Below are 25,481 nucleotides of genomic sequence, written 5' to 3'. Positions count from 1 at the left end.
GAGAACAACCGTATTGATAGCTTGAAGCTAACCGGTTGGTCTTCTGTTTGCTGAGGATTATTCTGTTTGTCCTAAATATAACTGTTTTATTGATGTGTTCTGTAGGAATGTGGGTGTATGTATCTTTAAACTAAACAAAAATAATGTCATTGAACGTATATCAACCGACAGGCGGTGGGAAGAATGAAGTTTATCAATTACAAAAGTCTTTTATTATATAAATAAACCATTTCGATATACCAGAAAGGTTTCATTAAGGGTTAGCTTTGAAATAAAGAAATTAATCATTCAGTCTTCTACCTGCTTCAAATTATATAATAAAATTCAAGATCATTTTCCTTGCTGTTTTTTTTCTTAAACACCAGAATAAAAACAAAAGGAAAGTAAGACTTTGGTTTATGTTATCATTGCTTTACTTATTAAAATATGTCTGAATTTCTTAATTTCTTTTATTTGTATTCAAAACGCCATGTGCATCTGAATTATTGCATTTCACTCGAACACAGTATTCAAGTTAACCGCAAACCTTAATTTCAGACTGGGGCCATTACCTGTACCTCGAATCTAACGCACCTGCGGACTATCAAGACATCGCGAAGCTACGTTTTGATCCAATTACCGGGAGCCAAGATTACTGTTTCACTTTATGGTACCACATGTATGGTTCTCATATAGATTATATGTCCATAAGTCTCGAGGTTTGTACTTATAGCAATTGATCCTTGTGTATGTTTCTATTATAAAATATATATCCATATGTCTCTATGTAACTATTTCCTAATATAAAATCCAAAACTTGGTAAAGAAAATGAGACTGAGTTTTTGAAATCAAGAAGTGATTTCAATATATGAAAACTGAAATCTCAATTTCTTCTTATCAGTATTTAATTTTGATATCAAAATTGTCTTAAACATAGAGCGAAGCGATACCATGTAAATGTGTATACTTTTGATAAACAAATTTATGTTTCTGATATAGATTATATGCCCATAATTCTCGAGATGAATATGTACTGGTTTATGCTACCATGCTACCACATTCTGATAGAGGTGGCTTGTCTGTAAGTCTTGAGTTGCGCTTGTAGAAAGAACGTTTTTCGAGGTGTCTGTGTGTGTCTAAAAGTCTAAACTTTAACCTCTATTCTTATATCACAGACATCTCAGAGTCCTCATAGGAAGGTGTCTCCAGTCCAAATTCTGCTTACATCTAATTAAAAATATATAATAATTTTAAGGACACAGTCACAAACGGTATGACTGAAATAAGTCGTGTATCTGGTGATCAGGGTAACAAGTGGCACCCTGCTGGGTTCAAAATCACAGCGGATAAGGTTCCAAATGATTTCATGATCGTGATTGAAGCTCAACGAGGTCAAGGAGTCAAGTCCGATTACGCAGTTGATGATCTGATTGTTTCAAAAGGGTCGTGTGCAGGTAAGATAACAGTTCAGAAAGAATATTTTTTTTTTCATGGTCAATACTCGTTTATATGTCCTACTAGTATTCAGTTATTAAGTTACTTTCCTTTTAGTGTAACATTTAGTAAATTACAAGTCAAATGAAATATTTCCATCATTAACCCTTACCCTGATAAGTTTCTATAATGAACTTGTCCATCTTTCAGTTTGGACAGTACCATTAACTGTTACATGGGGTACTTACCAAAAAGATACTGACTGAATAGCAAACAGTGTAGATGATGACCAGACTACACTGGTCGCAAAGTTAGAATCAATCGTGTCCAGCATGATAAGGGTTAAAGGCCGCCTAAATTTAGAAAATACTGGATGAGTTAAAAAGGTGTAAACGAAGTAAATGTCTTGTCAAATGTTCCTAATGTCCGGATATACTACTTTTCACGTCTTAAAGTAGCGTATACGGTGTGGAAAAAGAAAGGATAAATTGCTTGGTCAATGGTGAACGGGAGACGCCGCTGTGTTCTATATGGTAAAGGTTAAACGTTATGTTTTGAAGTGTGGTACTGATGCATCTCTGTTCTTCCAAATAATCAAAACATTAATCAAAGAAATTTGTATGAAAATACACAGATAAATTACAGATAAATCACCAGTAAGCAAATTCTGAAGCGATATATATAGGAGTTGTTATACTCTTGTCGTAGAAATGCTTGTTCAGCGAGTATAATATATGCATGAGCTAGACATAGCTTCCAAAGTGGGGGTTAACACTTTGAATCAAACAAAATCTGAAATTAGCGTAGAGCAAACACAACATATATTCCTATAGCAAATTAATGTGGGGTCTCAGTGGAATGCAAGAGGAATCCAACTGGGATGATAACCTCCCGCCGGGGAAATGATTCATTCACCGAGATTGCTCTGCAAAATGAAAACGGGATATCATTTGTACTCTTCTATTTGTTGAAAATTTTACGGGTAAAACGTGAAGGTTTGCACGCATTTTCCCGGCATAAACAATCCAGCCTTAGTTTCCAAATCGTTGCCCTACTATGTTCAACTATACGTTAGTTTTGTCTTCGTTATACATATTTTTTATTTCTCTGTGATTATCAGTATTTCGATGATCTACATTCCATACAAGAAAATATAAGGTGTTGTTCGGTTTAACAAGTGTAGTATTCTTTTTTTACTCTACAGGATTTCTGTATATTTACCCTCTTTGTAAAACCATAAGATCTGTAAGATAATCCTTTAGAAGCATATGCGGAAATCATGCAAACATATAGCAGATTCAATCGGGCTGCGTCTATTCATGAGGAGTAATGAAATGCGTAACTCCTCTCACGCCCCAAGTGCTGGTCTAAGCGGAATTCTAGTGAAATTGAATGTACTATATGGCTCCAACGTAAAAGAAAATATATGTTTCAGTTCATCGATTACTGATGTGGCGAAAGCTTTTATATGAAATACATGTTTATAAAATGTTGGTTGCATAGATTGCGGTTCCGTACCGGATGTTGCAAATGGTAAAGTCAGACTAGCTGACCCTAGCAATTCGGAGGTAGGAGCCGAGGCCAAAGTTAACTGCAACTTAGGATACGGGGCGGAAAAAGAAAGGATAAAATGCCTGGTCAATGGTGAATGGGAGACGCCGATGTGTTCTATAAATGGTAAAGGTTAAAAGTTATGTTTTATAGTGTGGTACTGATGCATCTCTGTTCTTCCAAATAATCAAAACATTAATCAAAGAAATGTGTATGAAATCTTCTTAAGATAGATACAGAGATAAATTACAGATAAATCACCAGTAAGCAAATTCTGAAGCGATATATATAGGAGTTGTTATACTCTTGTCGTGTTCGGCGTGTATAATATATGCATGAGCTAGACATAGCTTCCAAAGTGAGGGTTTACACTATCTGAAATTAGTGTAGAGCAAACATAACATATATACCTATAGCAAATTAATGTGGGGTCTCGGTGGAATGCAAGAGGAATCCAACTGGGATGATAAACTCCCTTTGGGGAAATGATTCATTCACCGAGATTGTTCTGCAAAATGAAAACGGGATATCATTTGTACTATTTGTTGAAAAATTTTTGGGTAAAACGTAAAGGTTTGCACTCACTCTATCCCGGCATAAACAATCCAGCCTTAGTTTCCAAGTCGTTGCCCTACTATGTTCAACTATGCGTTAGTTTTGTCTTCGTTATACATATTTTTCATTTCACTGTGATTATCAATATTTCGATGATCTACATTCCATACAAGAAAATATAAGGTGTTGTTCGGTTTAACAAGGGAAGCATTTTTTTTTTACTCTACAGGATTTCTGTACATTTACCCTCTTTGTAAAACAATAAGATCTGTAAGATAATCCTTTAGAAGCATATGCGGAAGTCATGCAAACATATAGCAGATTCAATCTGGTTGCGTCTATTCATGAGGAGTTATGAAATGCGTAACTCCCCTCACGCCCCAAGTGTTGGTCTAAGCGGAATTCTAATGAAATTGAATGTACTATTTGGCTCTAACGTAAAAGAAAATATATGTTTCAGTTCATAGATTACTGACATGGCGAAAGCTTTTATATGAAATACATGTTTATAAAATGTTGGTTGCATAGATTGCGGTTCCATACCCGATGTTGCAAATGGTAAAGTCAGACTAGCTGACCCTAGCAATTCGGAGGTAGGAGCCGAGGCCAAAGTCAACTGCAACTTAGGATACGGGGCGGAAAAAGAAAGGATAAAATGCCTGGTCAATGGTGAATGGGAGACGCCGATGTGTTCTATAAATGGTAAAGGTTAAAAGTTATGTTTTATAGTGTGGTACTGATGCATCTCTGTTCTTCCAAATAATCAAAACATTAATCAAAGAAATGTGTATGAAATCTTCTTAAGATAGATACAGAGATAAATTACAGATAAATCACCAGTAAGCAAATTCTGAAGCGATATATATAGGAGTTGTTATACTCTTGTCGTGTTCGGCGTGTATAATATATGCATGAGCTAGACATAGCTTCCAAAGTGAGGGTTTACACTATCTGAAATTAGTGTAGAGCAAACATAACATATATACCTATAGCAAATTAATGTGGGGTCTCGGTGGAATGCAAGAGGAATCCAACTGGGATGATAAACTCCGGTCGGGGAAATGATTGTTCTGCAAAATGAAAACGGGATATCATTTGTACTATTTGTCGAAAAATTTTTGGGTAAAACGTGACGGTTTGCACGCACTCTATCCCGGCATAAACAATCCAGCCTTAGTTTCCAAGTCGTTGCCCTACTATGTTCAACTATGCGTTAGTTTTGTCTTCGTTATACATATTTTTCATTTCACTGTGATTATCAATATTTCGATGATCTACATTCCATACAAGAAAATATAAGGTGTTGTTCGGTTTAACAAGGGAAGCATTTTTTTTTTTACTCTACAGGATTTCTGTACATTTACCCTCTTTGTAAAACAATAAGATCTGTAAGATAATCCTTTAGAAGCATATGCGGAAGTCATGCAAACATATAGCAGATTCAATCTGGTTGCGTCTATTCATGAGGAGTTATGAAATGCGTAACTCCCCTCACGCCCCAAGTGTTGGTCTAAGCGGAATTCTAATGAAATTGAATGTACTATTTGGCTCTAACGTAAAAGAAAATATATGTTTCAGTTCATAGATTACTGACATGGCGAAAGCTTTTATATGAAATACATGTTTATAAAATGTTGGTTGCATAGATTGCGGTTCCGTACCGGATGTTGCAAATGGTAAAGTCAGACTAGCTGACCCTAGCAATTCGGAGGTAGGAGCCGAGGCCAAAGTCAACTGCAACTTAGGATACGGGGCGGAAAAAGAAAGGATAAAATGCCTGGTCAATGGTGAATGGGAGACGCCGATGTGTTCTATAAATGGTAAAAGTTAAACGTTTTGTTTTGTAGTGTGGTACTGATACACCCCTGTTCTTCCAAATAAGCAAAACATCAACCAAAGAAATTTGCATGAAATCTAAGATAGGTACACAGATAAATTGCCTGTTATAACACCAGTAAGCAAATTCCGAAGCGATATTTATAGTTCTTTTACTCTATGATGTATACGTATATCATAAATGTCGTAGAAATTCTTGTTCAGCGAGTGTTATATATATATATATATGTGTGTGTATATATGTATGAGCTAGACATAGCTTCCATGGAGGACCATACACTTTTGAATTAAACAAAGTCTGAAATTAGCGTAGATCATACACACCATATAACCCTGTAGAAAACTAATGTGGGACTCAGCGGAATCTAAGAGGAATCCAACTGGGATGATAAACTCCCGTCGGGGAAATCAACGAGATTGTTTTGCAGATTGAAAACGGGAAATTCATGGCCAAGATATATAACAACACTAATAAAATCTTAATGTAGCCAGTTGAATTAGTAGCAGACTATATTTGATTTAGTCCGTTTTATAAGAGAAACCATAGCACTGGCTTTAGCCGAATTCTATTACACAGATATTGAATGGATTCCATGATCCCATAAGGACAAGAAAATATAAATCTAAAGTTTATTCATTATTGATACGGCAAAAACATTTATAATTTATGAAATACATGTTTATTAATTGTTTTGGCATAGATTGTGGTGTTGTACCGGTTGTTGCAAATGGCAAAGCCGAGCTAGTAGACCCTAGCAATTCGGAGGCAGGAGCCAAAGCCAAAGTCAATTGCAATTTTGGGTACAAGGCGGAAAGAGAAAGAATAAAATGCAGTATCAATGGTGAATGGGAAACACCGGTGTGTTCTATAAACGGTAAAATTATACATTACGTTTTAGAATTGTACTGATATTATTACAATAAATCAAAACGGCAATTAAAGAGTTTTGCATGCAATCTTTCAAGGACGGATACACAGATAATTCACCTATTTGTGAAACTATACGCCATTTTCGAAATCAGCTTTAATTCCAGTAATCAAATTCTGAAGCGTTATATATTGCAATTTAAGGTTGCCGTAAGTTCAGTTAGACTGGTATAAACAGTGTTTCCGTTAGAAAAAATCTTGATGCGCGAAACTGCTAGTATTTCTATTCTTTGAGGCGTATTCCAATAAAGATTCATAAAATAATATAATAAAATTTAACACACATTATTGCAGTGATTTATACATATTTTGTTCCGTTGAGAGAGTTATAATCACATTCACTGTACTGGCAAAATTCTTTTTCTTTCTCTTTGTCAGTAACCGTTGTTTTATAACATTAATTATTACATACCTGAAATTATTTTCCATTGGGTTTCAATGGAGCGCGATCGTGCAATATTTTTCCATATCATGACGTGGAACGTTTTCATATCGGACGTGGAATGTTTTATTAACGTTGTAATGGAAAGAATTGTGTGACGTCCATGGCGTCCACGCGCACGTTGCGACAAGAAGTTGACATCATTTTTCGCGGGAAAATATTAATGCGCATTATCGCATTTTTGGAGAAATTTAAATCGTATTTTCCTGTCTTTCGTTACATAACGATAATTTAGGCATGAGTTAGTTATTTGACAGTGGGTATGTAATAAAAAAGGTTCTCAAATTTCTGTGTGGATAAATGCACTCGTTCTTTCGCTCCTGAAGTCGCGCAATATTACCTCTGCAGAACTCGTGCATATATTCACATACAAAGTAAATAACATATAATATAAGTCCTACGGAAGGATATCGCATACTCAGTTGTTCATAAAATTAGCCAGCATCTCAAGGTTGAGGGTATTTAGTCTTACATAAAATATTATCATTTTAAATATTTAGTTTGTAATAAGACCGCTGATATTGCAAATGGACATGCTGTGTTGGATAATAAGAGTAACAGAAAGGTAGGTGCAACTGCAACTGTCGTCTGCGAGTACGGTTATACAACAAAGAAAGAGTCAATTATGTGCTTCAAGAGTGGAGAATGGGAAATTGCAAGCTGCTCCAGAATAGGTAAGTTTCACTATGACAATAAAGAGTAACATTCCTCAAAAATACATAATCAGGATACACGTGTTTCTGAATGCATTCTTTAAAAGTAACACTCGAAAAGCATGGTTTAGGATAATTATTAGTGAAAATTATTACGCTCGACGTTTACCGCCCATCGTGTATAAATAGTGATAAAGCACTGTTTTGCTCTAAATTATTTCTTAAATCAATTAATATGATATTGTTATAAGGGAAGATTAAGAAATTATATGACGCATATTTGAGGAAAAAATATCTCTTTGAAGTTCACAAATAAATGTAAGTGAAAATGACATCCAAGCAATGAAATCATCTTTGTAGAAAAGCTTTGTTTATTTGTTAAAGTAGTTCTGCACTTTTGATAAACCCGAAGTGACGGCGTAACGTCATTTATCCGGAAAACGTAGAATAAAGCCTAGATTCGGCGTACGGAAATGAAAATCACTTTATGAATTAATAACAACTTGTGAGTAAATTTATTAAAATGTCACTCTCACTATATTTCTAAAGTCAAAATATAACGTTAAAGTATATTACACGTTAAATAATTCAAAGTAATGTCTCAAAATTAGCGCGGAATATTCGCTGCACTTTAATCCTGGTAAAATATATCAAAAATAAGCACACGGACCTATACATTTTATTTCACCACATTATAGGTCATATGTTTATTTACAACTGTGAGAAGTTTCGTCAAAATCTACATTGCAGAAACGTTTTCATTCGCGAAAATGTTATGAAAGTTATGATTTCCCCATAAACTCCTATTATGAAAAACTGCGCGAGGTCCAAGTTTTTCAAATCAGTCTAGCAACAAAAAAAAAATCAAGCACATGACCCTTTCTTTTTTATTTGCCGAAATTTGTTGGTATTATCTAAAGTATTGAAAAATCGGAGTATAATCAAATACATTATAGAAAAATTTCGATCCAAATGTGCAGAACTACCTTAAGAGAATACATTGAACATTGTTATAATGAATTGATAAAACATGTTTCATATATGAAGCCCAAACTGTATTATTCGAAAATTGCCATGTCGCTTCCAAAACGCTTGACAATTCGAACACAATTTTAGTTTCTTTAAGGTCACAATAGCCTAAATAGTTTTCCCTATATATTCTATATAAAACTGACCTTTTTCAAAGAGCTACCAAACATAGCTAGACCCATTTCAGAGAACAAATTCTTACCTCATTTTAAAGAGTTATGATAAAACTGATATAAAATGAAGAGAAAAGTAGGGGTCATGTATCTTCTAAGAGAGATTTCTCTGGTCACATTTACTTACTCTAAACTGACATCAAAATCACACTGCTGTGACCTGGAAGTACTACTCATACTAAAATTGAGCTTGACTTCACCAAATACAACCTGCTCTCCCATTTTTCCTACCAAAATGTCAACAATACATCCAAAATGAAATTTAAACAAAAACTAGCCTCAATTTAGACCTCTGTTGCCATGCCAAGTGAAAAATAAGTGTTCAAATACCTGACAGCCATTACGCGACTAGACCAGATGGCTCCCACGCTGGTTCCTTTAGTTTATTTAGGCCTATAAGAAAAACAGTTTTTCTGTAATAGTCTCAATATCATTTGTATAGTACCAGTAACACATCTGCATGAAAAATACCAAGTTTCAGCTTGATTAAATTAGTTTACCAGGTTTTATGGCATTTTCAGTAACGCGGGTCCCTGCGCCAGTTTTCCTTCGAAACTGATGTCGCGACATAATTTTTAACCAGTTCTTCTAGCCAGAGCTGGTTTTTGCCCTATTTCATAAATTTTCACCATAATTTGCAAGCAAATTACACATAAACACTTTAAAATATACCAAATGTCCCCTCTGAAAGGTATAGATGGGCATAATTTAGAGTGCAAATTTGCATTTTTTTAAAAAAATATCCCCGAAACAGTAAAAATGTGATTATTTGGGTTTTTATCAATTTTTTGCAGCAAACTTTCAATGAAATGCTCATTTTGTACCAAAATCTGACCAAACTAGTTCATTTATATCAATATCTGGACAAATCTCAATTTTTGCCCACATTTTCTTATAGGTCACAATAGCCTAAATAGTTTTCCCTATATATTCTATATAAAACTGACCTTTTTCAAAGAGCTACCAAACATAGCTAGACCCATTTCAGAGAACAAATTCTTACCTCATTTTAAAGAGTTATGATAAAACTGATATAAAATGAAGAGAAAAGTAGGGGTCATTATCTTCAAAGAGAGATTTCTCTGGTCACATTTACTTACTCTAAACTGACATCAAAATCACACTGTTATGACCTGGAAGTACTACTCATACTAAAATTGAGCTTGACTTCACCAAATACAACTTGCTCTCCCATTTTTCCTACCAAAATGTCAACAATACATCCACAATGAAATTTAAACAAAAACTAGCCTCAATTTAGACCTCTGTTGCCATGCCAAGTGAAAAATTAGTGTTCAAATACCTGGCAGCCATTACGCGACTAGACCAGATGGCTCCCACGCTGGTTCCTTTAGTTTAGTTAGGCCTTAAGTAACGTTAGTTTAATCCCTTGGGACCGTGGAATTTTCTTGAACAGTTCATATCAGTATATTTTATAAAAAAATGAAATGATTGTTTTCCGTAGTCTTTAAAGCATCACAGAAAACAAATAATTACATGATTACATACTAATACTATTATGTATATGTTATTATCATCATTTACTACATTATTTCAAATGTTTAGTTTGTGAGAAGACTTTTTAGTATTAAAAAAGTTGTTTTCAGTACTGAGTCCTTAAAATATCTCAGAAATCAGATGAAAATATGTTACATACTATAATTATTATTACTATTACTTCTACTGTTTATTATTATCATATTATATATACTACATTATTTCAAATGTTTAGTTTGTGAGAAAACCGTTGATATCGCAAATGGACGTGCTGTGTTAGATGAAAGCAATAACATAGAGTTAGGTGCAACTGCAACTGTCACCTGCGATGAAGGTTATAAAACAAAAAATAAGTCAATTATGTGCCTCGAAAGCGGAGAATGGGAAATATCCAACTGTTCCAAGATTAGTAAGTTTCATTATGACAAATTAAGAGTAACACTCCATAAAATTATGTTTTAGGATACATGTGTTGCTGAATGCATTCTTTGTACAATTTACAGACCTTACTTACCTGATACAGACATGAATCTAGGAAGTTGAATTTACGAGTGTTAATATTTGCTAATATGTCACAAATATAGGAAGTTAAATTGAAAAGAAAATTCTTCCTAATATATGACATATTAAACATGACGCATAGACAAATGTAAACAATCTTAGTTCATTTTTGTTTTGTTTTATTCTTTAAGTGAATATATACTGACTAATGAATAAGAGAAAGTGATAAAATACTGTTGCATATGGAAACAGCGATCCGTGATTTACGATTATTGACAGAGCGGTATTCATTTGAAACGCAACCCTAACCCCGCTAAATTCCTACAATGAATTTGTCCCTCTTTCAATTTGGACAGTACCAATAACTTCAAAAGGGTTGCTTACCGTGTTAATGGTTTAAAAATTGTAGATGTGATTGTTTCACTTTAAGTCTGAAATTATCAAATACGGTTTACTCCAATATGTCAATAATTTAAATGAAATGAAAGGTTAATGTGGCAAAAGCTGGATCGTCCAAGGTCTTGAGGTTGTTAAGTCAAAATTACAACTTTTGGTGTTCACGAGTGAAATTACCGTGATATTACATCGATACCAACAAATTTTCTGTTTATTTTATGTCTAAAACTCTACTTTTGTTGTGTTTATTTCAATAAAATGTCGAAATTTGCGGGAAATTTTATCAGGAAGCATCGCAAAGATGACGTCATTTTAACGACGTCATCGTCATATTGTTTCCGGCTTTCAGTACGCTCGGTAAACTTTTTGACGTTAATCCGGGTATCAGATTTGATAATTTTCACTGAGTGGCCAGTGAAATTATCAGGATATAATTCACCGTTATATTTCGATAAACCACCGAAAAACATAAAATAAATGCCTGTATTTAATATATAAATGGCTTAATTTACAGATAATAAGGTTCTTGATTGTGATTTCGAAATCCTTGATGATAAGTCATGTAAGTATGAAACAATTGGCAAAGCAAGGTACGCATGGACTCGGAACAATGGACAAACAAACACGTGGTACACTGGACCTACTGCTGATCATACAAGAGGAAAATGTACGTTCACTATTTGAGCCGCGCCATGAGAAAACCAACATTGTGGCTTTGCGACCAGCATGGATCCAGACCAGCCTGCGCATCCGTGCAGTCTGCTCAGGATCTATGCAGTTCTCTTTCAAAGTCTTTTGCAATTAAAAAAACTGTTAACGAATAGCATGGATTCTGACCAGACTGCGCGGATACGCAGGCTGGTCCGGATCAATGCTGTTCGCAAAGCCATTATGTTGGTTTTCTCATGGCACGGCTCAATTTTCTTTTTCTCTTTTGTTTCCGTCGTTCATGTTTATTGGTAGTTTATGTTTAAAGGGATACTTAGGTATTTTTTTCTGGAAATAGTTTATTTATTTATTTATTCTGTTGTTGATTTTTTTTTTGGCAATTAATAAAAGGATGCTGGAATAATTTGTTTTGTCGAATTTGGTATTGCTGTAGTAGCCGCAAAATGCCCTATTTAAAGACGCGAAACATACGATAAATCGTTCAACCGTTTTATTGATGTGTTATGCATGAATATGTGTGTAGATATCTTTAGACTAAACAAAAATAATTCTAATCAATTTCAAAAATCTTTTGTTATATATATAAATCATTTAGATATACCAGAAAGGTTCCATTCAGGGTTAGCTTTGAAATAAAGAAAATAATCATTCAGTCTTCTACCTGCTTAAAATTATATAATCAAATTCAACATAATTTTTCTTGCTGTTTTCTTAAACACCAAAATAAAAAAAAAGTAAGAAACACATTTGGTTTATTTGTCATCGCTTTAAAATATTTCCAAATTCCTTTAACGGTATTCGTCGCCCGCCCGCTTAGCTCAGTAGGGAGAGCGTTGGTCTACAGATCGCCGGGTCGCGAGTTCGTTCCACGGGCGGGGCGTATGTCCTCTGTGTGACGATTTGATAAAAAACATTGTGTCTGAAATCATTCGTCCTCCACCTCTGATAATTCATGAGGGGAAGTTGGCAGTTACTCGCGGAGAACAGGTTTGTACTGGTACAGAATTCAGGAACACTGGTTAGGCTAACTGCCCGCCGTAACATAACTGCAATACTGTTGAAAAACGGCGTTAAACCCCAAAACAAACAAACTTATTGGTATTCGAAACGCCATGTGCATCTGAATTATTGTATTTCACTCGAACACTGTATTCAAGTTAACCGCAAACTTTAATTTCAGACTGGGGCCATTACCTGTACCTCGAATCTAACGCACCTGCGGACTATCAAGACATCGCGAAGCTACGTTTTGATCCCATTACCGGGAGCGAAGATTACTGTTTTACTTTATGGTACCACATGTATGGTTCTCATATAGATTATATGTCCATAAGTCTCGAGGTTCGTACTTATAGCAATTGATCCTTGTGTATGATTTAATTATAAAGTATATATTCATATGTCTGTATGTAAGTATTTCTTAATATAAAACCGAAAACTTGGTATTGAAAATTTGACAGCCTTCTTGATATCAAGAAATGATTTCATTATGTCAAAAGATGAAATCTCAATTTCTTTATATCAGTATTTAGTTTTGATATATCAAAATTGTCTTAATCATAGAGCGAAGCGATACCTTGTAAATGTGTATACCTTTAATAAACACATTTATATTTCTGACATAGATTATATGCCCATAATTCTCAATGCTACCATATGTATAACTCTGTTAGAGGTGACTTGTCTATAAGTCTTGAGTTTTTTGGTTTTTTTTTTTTTTAGGGGCGCGGGGGTGGGTGGGGGGGGGGGGGGGGGGGGAGTGGTGAGGGAGTCTAGAGGTCTAAATTTAATCTCTATTGTGATATCACAGAAATCTCAGAATCTTCATAGGAAGGTGTGTCCATTCCAAATTCTGCTTACAGCTAATTACAAATATATAATATTTTTAAGGACACAGTCACTAACGGTATGACAGAGATAATTCGTGTATCTGGTGATCAGGGTAACAAGTGGCACCCAGCTGGGTTCAAAATCACAGCGGATAATGTTCCAAATGACTTCATGATCGTGATTGAAGCTCAACGAGGTCAAGGAGTCAAGTCCGATTATGCAATAGATGATCTGATTGTTTCAAAAGGGTCGTGTGCAGGTAAGATAACAGTTCCGAAAGTAAATTATTTTTTCATTGTCAATACTCTTATACATGCCCTACTAGGATTCAGTTATTGAGGTATTTCCTTTTAGTATAACATTTAGTACATTACAAGTCAAATGAAGTATTTCCATCATTAACCCTTACCCTGCTAAGTTTCTATAATGAACTTGTGCACCTTTCAGTTTGGACAGTACCATTAACTGTTATATGTGCTTACCAAAACGATACTGACTGAATGGCGAACAGTCCAGATGATGACCAGACTACACTGGTCGCAAAGTTAGAATCAATCGTGTCCAGCATGATAAGGGTTAAAGGCCGTTTAAATTTAGAAAATACTGGATGAGCTAAAAAGGTGTAAATGAAGAAAATGTCTTGTCAAATGTTCCTAATGTCCGGATATGCTACTTTTCAACAGTCTTTAAGTAGCGTGTAGAAGCATAGAAAGTTAACATGCAAAAGAAATAAAAGACTCAATTTGATTGAGTCTGTTCATGGTTGCAGTGAACGCCCCCTAGCCATGGCTTAGACGAAAATGATTTATCTATTATTATAAAACTGAATGTACTTCATGATCTTTGAGGGTCAGAAAACAACACCTTATTTTATTTATAACTGGTTCGGCAAAAAAGTTTTTACGAGGTACATTTATATCGGATGTTGTTCGTACAGATTGCGGTTTTGTACCGGGAGTTGCAAATGGAAAAGTCAGACTTGTTGATCCTAGCAATTCGGAGGCAGGAGCCGAAGCCACAGTCAGCTGTAAACTTGGGTACAGGGCGGAAACAGAAAGAATAAAATGCCTTATTAATGGTGAATGGGAGACACCGGTGTGTTCTGTAAACGGTAAAGTTAAACATTATTCTATAATAAGGTATAAGTAGGGAAGTAGTTCAGATAGTTTGTAGATGTCATTTCAAAAACGTAAATATTATCATATTAAAATATTTCTAAATTTTGTAACAGTAGTAAGCTGTTGGGTAAATTATTATGAGATAGTATGTACGTTCATACGTAACGAAATACTAGTAGCCTGCAAATGCCTGGTGATTTACATATTTTCATGTTCGAATTTGGTATGATTTAGCCACACATAAAGCTCCCGGTGCATGATGGTCCGTGCAAACCAGGAGATGTAGAAATATGAAAGCGAACAGAATTTACTATTCCGCTACCTTTTGACAATTTTATTAGGAGTGTCCAAATAACAGCACTGTATAACTTAGATGCATAACAAACGAGAGGTTGTGGCATCATAATAGTAAGGGTAAATGTAGGATTTCATTCTATATTGTTGATAAGTCTCTGATATTTCATAAAACGGGGCAAAGCCGTCCAAAAAGTTACTATCAAGTGTAAATATGTAGTAAATATTTTGGAGAGTCATTTGAAGCCTCGCAGGGTTATACACCATTAGATTTAGACACAATAGTTTAATTTTGCATATTGCATCCGACAGACTTAAATGATTCATAAAATAGTTAATACCGATGTGCTCAGTGTTTTGTTTATTTTTAGCACTGATAAAAGGATACAAAAAATCTTGGGGAATGATATCGCTTGCGGCTCAACATTCGCTGATTCACTGACAAAATTCAGAGGAAGGATATGCAATGAGCGACTGATATGCTTCCCGTAGACTTTTCGGGATCATATTGTCAGTGTCATTAATTTACTATTGTTGAGTTATAACAATGATAATATGACCATGATAAGTTCAAGGGAAGGATGTCGCTTGCTAAGTCATTATTTTTAATTTGCCCTTATCTTGAACTTCTCAAACACCAATAATACATATGTTTACATAAGTTAAACTGTGTGTTATTTTGCTTTTGTAAAACTGTGGCTAACCAGAATCAGTCTTATTTATCTGTTAGTGCGTGTGCCTGAAGTGCTGTAAGTAATTTCGCGAAATGTAACGCTTTAAAACTGAGATAGATTTCGCGAAATGTAACGCTTTAAAACTGAGATAGATTTCGCGAAATGTAACGCTTTAAAACTGAGATAAATTTTGACCTTTTCTTTGCCCGATTTGTTATGGGTTTATCCAATAACTATTGAGATATAAGTGTACATAAAGAGTATGTTTACGTGAGATTTACATGCAGATTACGTGCATATACTGTGGTTCAGAACAACAATTTTACCAGATTGTAGACTGAAATCCTTTTTGAAATATAAAAGTAACCATGAATGTGTTTACTCGTTTAAGATTGCGGACAGGTACCTATTGTTGAAAACGGGAATATCGTCTTGGATGATCCTAGCAGTACCACTGTCGGGGCCACTGCGTCCGTAAGCTGTAACTATGGATACGAACCTCGAGCTAAGTCAATAAGGTGTCTGCGTAAAGGTCTATGGGAGGAGCCAAATTGCAAGAAAACAGGCTAGTACTAGTGTTACAATTCTTATGATTATATTCTCATTTTTTTCCTTATTTTAATAATGTTACTGCGCATTTTCAAGTTCACAGATGTATATCTTAGTAATTGGCTATATACACCTGAAATACTTAAAACAGTTTTCTCCGGCAAAAGTTATAAGATATACAATAAAACAGGCAGACCGTTGTTTAATTATTGCCAAAAACGTTTCTTTTCCACTGTAAGCAGAATCATGTCATTCATTTAGTCTGATCTGATATGGTGATTTTTTAGTATAATTGAAGCGTGACCTTTGTCGCCTGTGGACGTGTATCTCGTGCTGTATCTAAAACAAATAAATGTAGTTTCATGTTGAAGTCGATTACAAACTACTTTTTTTCAAAATTTCCTTTCTTATATTTATTTTTACATCTTTTCATTAAAATAGACATTGACTTTTATTCTTCTCAAAAGTAGGCGTTTCTTATTTTAATTTATTTTATTGAAACGCTATTTAGTAAAAATATTAAACACAAACCAGTAATATTTGGTTCCATGTTGACACCACCACATGAACGATTTAAATGACGACGGCGTGTTGCATCGCGAAAAGCAATGGATCCTTTAATCTTTGGACAAAGTAGTCAAATAGTCAATCTTTCAGTGTTTTAGTGTTTGAAACGGATATTCCTTTCCAGCAACGACAACCAAATTTATTTACATGTGTCCAAATAAAACCTGTCCAAGTAGCTACCTAAGCGGTAGTCACGCTTCGTTTAGCACAAACAAATTACCACCTTAATACCTTTATTTATTTTGCATGTTCCATAAATAGACCTTTCTAACGTAAACGTAAATCGGAAACGGAATACTGAATTCGTAAATGTTATTTGCAAATAATGGTCTAAGGGAGATACTATTGCATTAATATTGGATGAAATTGTCTCCCCTAGACCACAAATTAGCCTAAAATTTTACGTATTCAGTATTCCGTTTCGTAATTACGTTTACGTTAGAAAGGTCTAATATGCGCATCACGAAAATTGCTTGGATCAAAGTAATATTCCAAATGCATAGATGGGGCGAGTGTATTTATAGATGGGCGAGTGTATTTATAGATGGGCGAGTGTATTTATAGATGGGGCGAGTGTATTTGCACTATCTGCATTGGCATGTTTGTAATAAGCTCTATTGTGTTAAAGATATCCTTTGGCCATCTTTTACATAAGTATTTTATCTTTAGATATTTACTTCAAATCTATAAAATCCTCATTAAATGTATATAACTTTACTAAACATACAAATTAAATTTGCATATAGAACTGCATTAATAATTAAATGGCTTGCAGTAACAATTAATTGCTAAAAACAACTAGTGTTTTAGTGGTAGTACACATTTACACTGTGTTCATATAACTGAAATACTGTTGAAAAACGGCATTAAACCCAAAACAAACAAACACATGTATACAGCGTGTACAATTTTAAACGTAATGCATACTGTAAAAGCACATATTTTCGCAGGGTCAAAATTTCGCGAATTTGAAATTTTGAGTATGTTCGCGAGGTTTAATATTCGCGAAATTGTGAAAATGGTATTTAAATTTAATTTGAATCATACTTATGGTTAATATTTACGCGAGGATTAATTTTCGCGAGATGTCAGGCCTCGCGAATATAGCTAAAATTAAACCCTCGCGAAAATTTCTGCTTTTACAGTAGTGTTAATACACATAAACTTGTTAATTTTATTTACATAAAATGTTTATAGTATGAAGGAATTGTTCATGTTTTTAAATGGCTGTGACTAAATACAGAGTTGGTGCGCCTGTGATATATTACAAACTCCGGTATATACCGGATTAACTAAATTTGAACGAAAAGATCTTAAATGTATATATTTTGTAACCATGGTGATACTAACCCTAACCTCTAGTCAGTTTATTATGCATTTTATACACTAAATGTGTGCGGGCATGCAAAAAATGATCAATTTTGACGTGCGCTCCAATGTATTATAATTCCGCGCATGCGCAGAACGGCTGCACCAACTCTGCAATGAGAAACATTCTTTTTAAATATGAAATTTGGGTGTAATATACATTTAATCGTTAGTTTGTACCACGAGGCCTAATGTTCGGAACGGAAGAGCAGTTCTAGACGACCCCACTAACGTTTACGTTGACGCAACTGCTACGATTATATGCAGCCTCGGTATGGAAGCAGAGGATAAGTCCATAACCTGTCTAGAAAATGGTAAATGGGAACCAGCAGGGTGTTCCATAAAAGGTATGTATTAGTTCGCCAAAATATCAGTAGCTATTTGCAGTCTCGGTAGTGAAACCAGGAACAAGTCGATTTCTTGCCTAGGAAATGGAGAATGGGAACTAATAGGATGTTCTATAACAGGTATGTCTTAATTCGCCAAAATATCAATAATACGACTATATGCAGTTTGCAGCCTCGTTATGGAAGCCAAGAATAGGTCCATTACTTGTCTTAAAAAAGGGTGTATGGGAACCAGGAGAGTGATCTAAAACTGGTAAATTTTAGTTCGCCAAAATATCAGTAGTACGACAAAACCGTAAACGCAAGACTTATGATGTTGTTTCACCAGTAAGACGTTGAAACTCTATAATATTCACATGATGAAGATAAATGTAATTTTAAGGCCATATGAGTAAGAGTCTGTCCGTTTTTGGGAATGTATCAAATAACTATTAATCATTCATTGGAAAAATTATACTATGTAAAAATATTTTACTAAAGACCGAAAGACCGCAGGTGCCCATCAGGACATTTTTATTGCACGAATTGGCAGCTTAGTAGAATCATTTACATGGTTGACATTCACAAATATTTTTAAACCCCAAAAGAGGTTTCGGAAACACAATGGTAAGAGGCAAGTGATTCAATGTAAGCCGCATAAATGCCCGGCAGTGTAGACTTTCGTTTACTTCATGAAGCTGTTTGCACTAATGTCTTATTTTTTCAAGTACTTTATAACGCAAATTAACTAAATTATAATGCAAATTAAATAGTTTATAATGCAAATTAACTAATTCATAAAGCAAATTAAACTGCTTATTAATTTGTGTTGATTCGATGGCATGAGAAGCTATATATTCTCTCTATGAAAGTTAACCTTATGCTCGTCGATTGTCATCTTTGTATATTTTATTAAAATTGATTGTTTTGAAAAATGGACAAGACTGGCATAATAAGTCCGAATTATCGGTAGTTCAAGTAATAGAACAATATACATTATTATCCCCCGCCGATGAAATCGGGAGGGGGGTATTGAAATGGCGTTGTCCGTCCGTCAGTCCGTCCGTCCGCAGCCATTTCTCAGTAACTACTTGGTAGAATTTCATGAAACTTGAAATAAATATGAAATGAACCAACATACTGTGGTGATGCCCGTCAAGTTTTTTTTTTTTTGATTGGTCAATTTCCCTCAGAGTTATTGCCCTTGATTTAATAAAAAATGTCCGTCTGCAGCCATTGCTCAGTAACTAACAGGTAGAATTTCATCAAATTTGAAATAGACATGAACCAAGATACTGCGCTGATGCCCGTCATGTTTTTTTTTGATAGGCCAATTTCCCTCAGAGTTATTGCCCTTGATTTAATGAAAAATGTCCGTCTGCAGCCATTTCTCAGTAACTAGCAGGTAGAATGTCATCAAACTTGAAGCAGACATGAACCAAGATACTGCGACGATGCCCTTCAAGTTTTTTTTCGATTGGTCAATTTTCCATATAGTTATTGCCCTTTAATTGTTTAAAAATCCACAGATCTGTACATAACAAACCAACCAATTGGAAGAATTTCATTAAACTTCTTCCATTCTTTTCCGTGAACATTTATTACAAACATGTGATGTTGTGTACCTACACATGGTCACCACCTTACCTTGGTCACCCCCCCACCCCCCAATTTTTTTTTTTCATTTTTCGTTTTCTATCAATATTTATAATCAACATGTAAACTGTTGTATCCTCACCCCATCCCCCACCCCCACCCAAACAAACCATTCATTTTCTTTTAATTTGATTTTGACTAATGAAATTATTTGCTTCTTGGTAACATTCTTAACTTTTTGCTGGATATATTTTTTTGCCGTTCCTCGACTCTGACCCTTTCGGCGGGGGATTCCAATTCATCGAATTTGCTTGTATAGGAATTTGGCCGGGACCTGGCGATGAGTTCAAGCGGAGGGTGATGTTCGAGTTATCTCAGTATATCTGTTCTAAATGTCATAGGTTTATAACGATTCCCGTTTTTTTAAAAAACAGACAACGTTGTTATAGCATGTGATTTTGAAGAACAAGACCAAAAGAATTTGTGTCAGTGGCACTCAGTAGGCAAAGCAAGGTACAGCTGGACACGTCATAACGGAGAGACAGGAACCTGGTTTACCGGACCCGACGCTGATCATTCGATAGGCGACTGTAAGATTTGTCTGTTTGTGTTGGGTTTAAAGCCGTTTTTCAACCGTATTTCCGTTATGTTACGGCGGGCAGTTAACCTAACCGGTGTTCCTTGATTCTCTACGGTACTACCAGTATAAATCTGTTCTCTGGAAGAAACTGCCAACTTCCCCACATGAATCAGAGATGGAGGACAAAATGCCTTTTATCAAATCGTCACCGAGAACAGGATCGAACTCACGATCCATAGATATGCGCTCTCCCTATTACGCTAAGCGAGCGGTTAGGACACTATAAGAATGTTTCTTCTGAACTACAAAGTTAGATGGTTTAACACTATTTTGTTAGAAGTAGGTCCATGTTTCGGAGAAAAAAGTTCGAACATCACTAAATCAAAGAAAGAAATCATTGTTTTACATGAAGAAAATTAATTAGCATATAAAACATGAATATCATTATACAAAACCATTGTCAGCCCGTTGGCTTAGCTCAGTAGGTAAAGCATTGGTCTACGGATCGTGGGGTCGTGAGTACGGTCCTCGGGCTGGTAGTATGTTGTCCGTGACAATTTGATAAACGACATTGTGTCTGAAATCATTAGTCCTCCACCTCTGATTCATGTGGGGAAGTTGGCAGTTACTGCGGAGGACAGGTTTGTACTGTTACAGATTCAAAGAACACTGGTTAGGTAAACTGCCCGCCGTTGCATGACTGAAATATGGTTGAAAAACGGCGTTAAACCCCAAACAAACAAACAAACAAAAATGCATTGTCAATTTACTCGTAAATGTATTGAGTTCCAGAAAGGGATTGCATGAAGGGGCCACACTGGACAGTTTAGCGCCATTAAAAACTCACCATCTTTTAAAAAAAAATATCTGTTACATTTCTTCGTCTAGATGCATTTGTAACAATGTATCAGTGTTGAAACTCGGCATAACTATGTAAAACATCGTTTTTGACATTTATTTTACATTTATTTTTTACAAATGGCATTCTCCTTTTAAAGGGGGACAACTCGGTCAAAATATATTTAGTATCCAATTCTATGGTACAGAATAGTTAAACATGTATTGGACAGACAAGTTGTTTGTCAGAGAATTTCTGTTGTTTTGTAATATACCGAATATATAGTCGAACCCGCCTTAGCAACCAACTCAGTTACTCAGTCTGACTTGCTATATAAGCTCTGCTAACTGTCTGAAGCAGCTAAATTGTGTAGATTTCTCCACTGATTGCTTAATACAAGTTAGATTGTCAATGTCTAAATATAAACATAATTGTAACGTTCTAAATTTTGCCACAAAACATACGCATACCCGAACATATGAGCCACTCCGTTATCTTACAGACTGGGGTCATTATGTTTACCTAGAAGCTAACGCGCCTGCGGAACATCAGGACGTCGCACAGTTCGTTCTGCCGTCCTTTACCGGGAACCAGGAGTATTGTTTTCAGTTTTGGTACCACATGTATGGCTCACAGATAGTATATATGTCGGTTTATCTACAGGTTTGTAGAATGCTTAATATATACAAGTACCATTGCTGTATAGCTTCAGTCACCGACATTAGAAACGCTCTAACTTTAACCCTTAGCCTGCCACTGGTGGCAAGTAACTTTGTCTTTGCAGTCTGACCATGGTCTGCACAGTTCGCCATTCAGTCAGCATCTTTTTGGTAAGCACCCCTTTTAACAGGTAATAATACTGCCCAAATTGAACGATGGACCAGTCCATTTGAGAAATTTAGCAAGGTAAGGGTTAAGCAACAACAAGAACAAAAACACGTAGTTTACAGCTCAACGGCACAGAACTGCAGTGTAAAAAATGTTGATATTTTTCAACGAAATATTCATCTGTCAAATAAATTTAACAAGTAAAGGCTTTGTTTTTCCCATTACACCATGTTGTCTGAAAAGCAGCTGGCATATCTTTGTACTAGCGTTGTAATCTGAAAAAAAAAGAGGAATGTGATAGGACACTGGCACCAGACAAGAAAGAAAATGCCGCTGTACATGCTATACTCTACCCCTAGGTACACTATAAGGACCATGATTCTTACAGTATACATACAGGTAGGGTATAACATGTACAGCGCCAATTTCATTCTGGTCAGGTGCTAGTGTGATAGGTCAGAAAACTCAAAATTTAAGTATGAAACATTGATTGTATAGTTAGTATTTGTTGTTTATAGTTTTACTTACCTTATAATACTTGTAATATGACAGATAATAAAGATAATACATGATATCATGAATACTGTTTCATAATATTAATTCTAAATTTTGTGTCATTTAATTTGTTCAACAGCTGACACCTCTTTTTTAAATAATAGGTAGAGGCGAAATAAATAGAGGATATTACTCGAGTCTTTTCATATTTAAATTATTAAATGAGTTTAATAGAATAATAATTTGTGAGGCCCTGTCGATATTCTTTTCATTACATGTTAGCTTTTCCCGCCGTCGAAACATAAAATATCTACTTTCTTTTCCCATGTAAACAAGTCGATTTCACCAACGTTTCCTTTACTATTAACGTCGTCGACGTGAAAGCTTTATTACACTAGTGCATTATTATTTTTAAGTAATGTTCTGTGACACTCCCACGGCGTCAAACATGTGATAAAAAATATATTCACGTCATTCAATCTGACGTTACCAATGCCTTGGGCAACGTCTCTAAGCACCCGGACGTCAGGAGCGTTAAAATATTTTCCGACAAAAAATATAAAACAACACCTAAAATGCATCCATCCAGCAGCTAAAATTTATTACAGGACCTTACCACAAAAGTCACTACAGAAATGACACGTATTTTGGGTAATCAACGCAACAGCTGGCACCAAGCTACCTTCAACATCACCTCTGATGTTGTGCAGAACGACTTTTCGATCGGGATAGAAAGTGAACGAGGCTTGGGGACAAAAGGAGACTACGCCATTGACGATTTAATTGTTACCAAGGGCTTGTGCAAGGGTAATAACTTTAAGGCTGTAGAGCCATACTCACGCTCGGCAATCTCCGTGTAATTACGTATTCTCGTTATGCAATTCGGCATTCTTCGGACGTAGACATAGCACAACGTGGATATTGCTTTAAAAAAAAAATAAAGCGAGAATGCCGGAGAATGCCGGGGAATGCCGAAATCGCATACGGTGAATACGCAATAGTTTGACATTTGAAAGACGGCCGGACGTTCAAATTTTGTGGATCATAACAAGATATAAGTAAAAATTGTGAGATAATCTTTTAGAATTTGGAGTTAATAAGCCAAAATTTCGAGTACTTAGGTCAAAATACCAAGTCGACATTTTTAGAAATTTCGTCTATTAAGTGCTAATAATGGATTTTATAGGGCTGTTAGAATTATGATATAAAATTCAAAGTAATATGTAGCTTAACTAAGGGCTATTGGTTATTTTGACAAATTATTTCTCGACGTTTTATGATGCGTAATTAAGGACTTTGTATCTAAGTTTTTTAGTTATGTTTTCTTTTTTTTACTTTTTAGGATCACAGGAACATTGAAAATCTGCTGGTACATATAAGGAACTCTAATTTGACGAGAACTGTAGCCTGGCAAAGTCTTAGATAGAGTTTTTCGGATGTACATAAAATTTGGGATTTAACCTTTGTCTGTAAATATTTCTGATATCTTGTTATGTACATATCATATTGTCATTCTGGATCTATATATTTTATATTGTCATTTTTGATCTGTATATACATGTAACAATATTAGCAAATGTAGATAATTATTTTATACATTTTCCAGTAAACAAGGGTGCGTCACGTATTACACACTCAACAAATTTCCTAATCGGTCAGTTTTTATTGTATTACTATTTTGTTAATAATGCTTGTATTTATACGAAATTTCACATACCGACATTTAAATAGGTACTGCAGCTAATTATTGATTTATTTTTTCCCGACTCACCGTCAAAGTAACCGCATTAGGCGTTTTGACCAATTTAGCATATTTTGCACGTGCAGGGCATGTGCACCGATAAGCACGTGTTAACGAACACTTTTGGCATAACTGACGAAAGTCCTACTAGAAAAACACATATCATCGTGAAATTGACACAAGAGCAACGCGCCCGGGCTGTTGGAATTATACAACAAACTTCAAAATCGGTCACTTTAATGAATTGTTCTTTGGTTAAATTTCGTCAAAAGAGCGATGATGGTAGATATCCAACGATTGAAGGTTCCTGTAAACGGAAATAAGGTTACAAATGGAAATAACCATCAAAGTAACAGCTACAAACAAATTACATCAAAATTCTTTTGACATTGCAAAAATAATTACACACGTGTCGTAAATGTGTCCCAGCTAGCAACATTCCGACAGCTCGATCGCGTTGCTCATGTGTCAATTTCACCAGTATTGCCAAAAGTGTAAACGAACACGTGCATATTGGTGCACATGCCCTGCACTTGCAAAATATCCAACATTAGGCAAAACGCCTAATGCGGTTACTTTGGACATGAGTAGCCAAAAATAAATTAATCATTAGCTGCAGTACGTATTCAAATGTCGACATGTGAAATTTCGTGTAAGTACATGCATTATTAACAAAATAGTAATACAAATATAAACTGACCGATTAGGAATTTTGTTGAGTGTACATTATTTACTGTTATTTGATAACTAAAAGTAGTAGTAGTTTTTATATCCTCTTTTTTTGTATATTCTGATACAGTTATTGTAATTGCTATTTGGGTGTTCTGTTTTCGAGGTTACTGATTTGCTTTCGCCAATAGGTTTTCCGTTCTACCTGAAAGGACTTTGTCACAGAATCGACTCTACTAAATCAACAATTCTACGAGGGACAGTAATTATGTCCCTGCTCTCTATGCAGAAGTCTGTGATGATTTGGAATAAAAGTATCATATTGTTTAGTGTAGCATGTTTAATTTGTGTTCATCTCTACTTC

The 25,481-nt window shown here is 35.1% G+C and overlaps 2 protein-coding genes across 2 annotated transcripts; both read left to right on the top strand.

Moving 5' to 3' along the window:
- The first annotated feature begins 6,963 nt into the window (after positions 1 to 6,963).
- Positions 6,964 to 16,130, top strand: LOC123542080 (MAM and LDL-receptor class A domain-containing protein 1-like). Its single transcript, XM_045327714.2, has 8 exons — positions 6,964 to 6,967; positions 7,227 to 7,400; positions 10,314 to 10,487; positions 11,490 to 11,642; positions 12,825 to 12,985; positions 13,535 to 13,733; positions 14,412 to 14,585; positions 15,952 to 16,130. The coding sequence occupies exons 1-8, from the start codon at positions 6,964 to 6,966 to the stop codon at positions 16,128 to 16,130; spliced, it is 1,218 nt and encodes a 405-aa protein (XP_045183649.2).
- A 2,091-nt stretch (positions 16,131 to 18,221) lies between these two features.
- Positions 18,222 to 24,406, top strand: LOC123543099 (MAM and LDL-receptor class A domain-containing protein 1-like). Its single transcript, XM_045329163.2, has 5 exons — positions 18,222 to 18,391; positions 20,401 to 20,556; positions 21,887 to 22,047; positions 23,316 to 23,514; positions 24,050 to 24,406. Exons 1-5 carry the CDS (start codon positions 18,319 to 18,321, stop codon positions 24,064 to 24,066), a joined length of 606 nt encoding a protein of 201 aa, XP_045185098.2. The 5' UTR covers positions 18,222 to 18,318; the 3' UTR covers positions 24,067 to 24,406.
- The last annotated feature ends 1,075 nt before the right edge of the window (positions 24,407 to 25,481 follow it).

The sequence above is a fragment of the Mercenaria mercenaria genome, chromosome 19 (genome assembly GCF_021730395.1).
Source record: "Mercenaria mercenaria strain notata chromosome 19, MADL_Memer_1, whole genome shotgun sequence".
In the NCBI taxonomy this organism is placed as follows: domain Eukaryota; kingdom Metazoa; phylum Mollusca; class Bivalvia; order Venerida; family Veneridae; genus Mercenaria; species Mercenaria mercenaria.
Note: the sequence above shows the minus strand (reverse complement) of the source record. Positions and strands in the feature narration are given on the sequence as shown.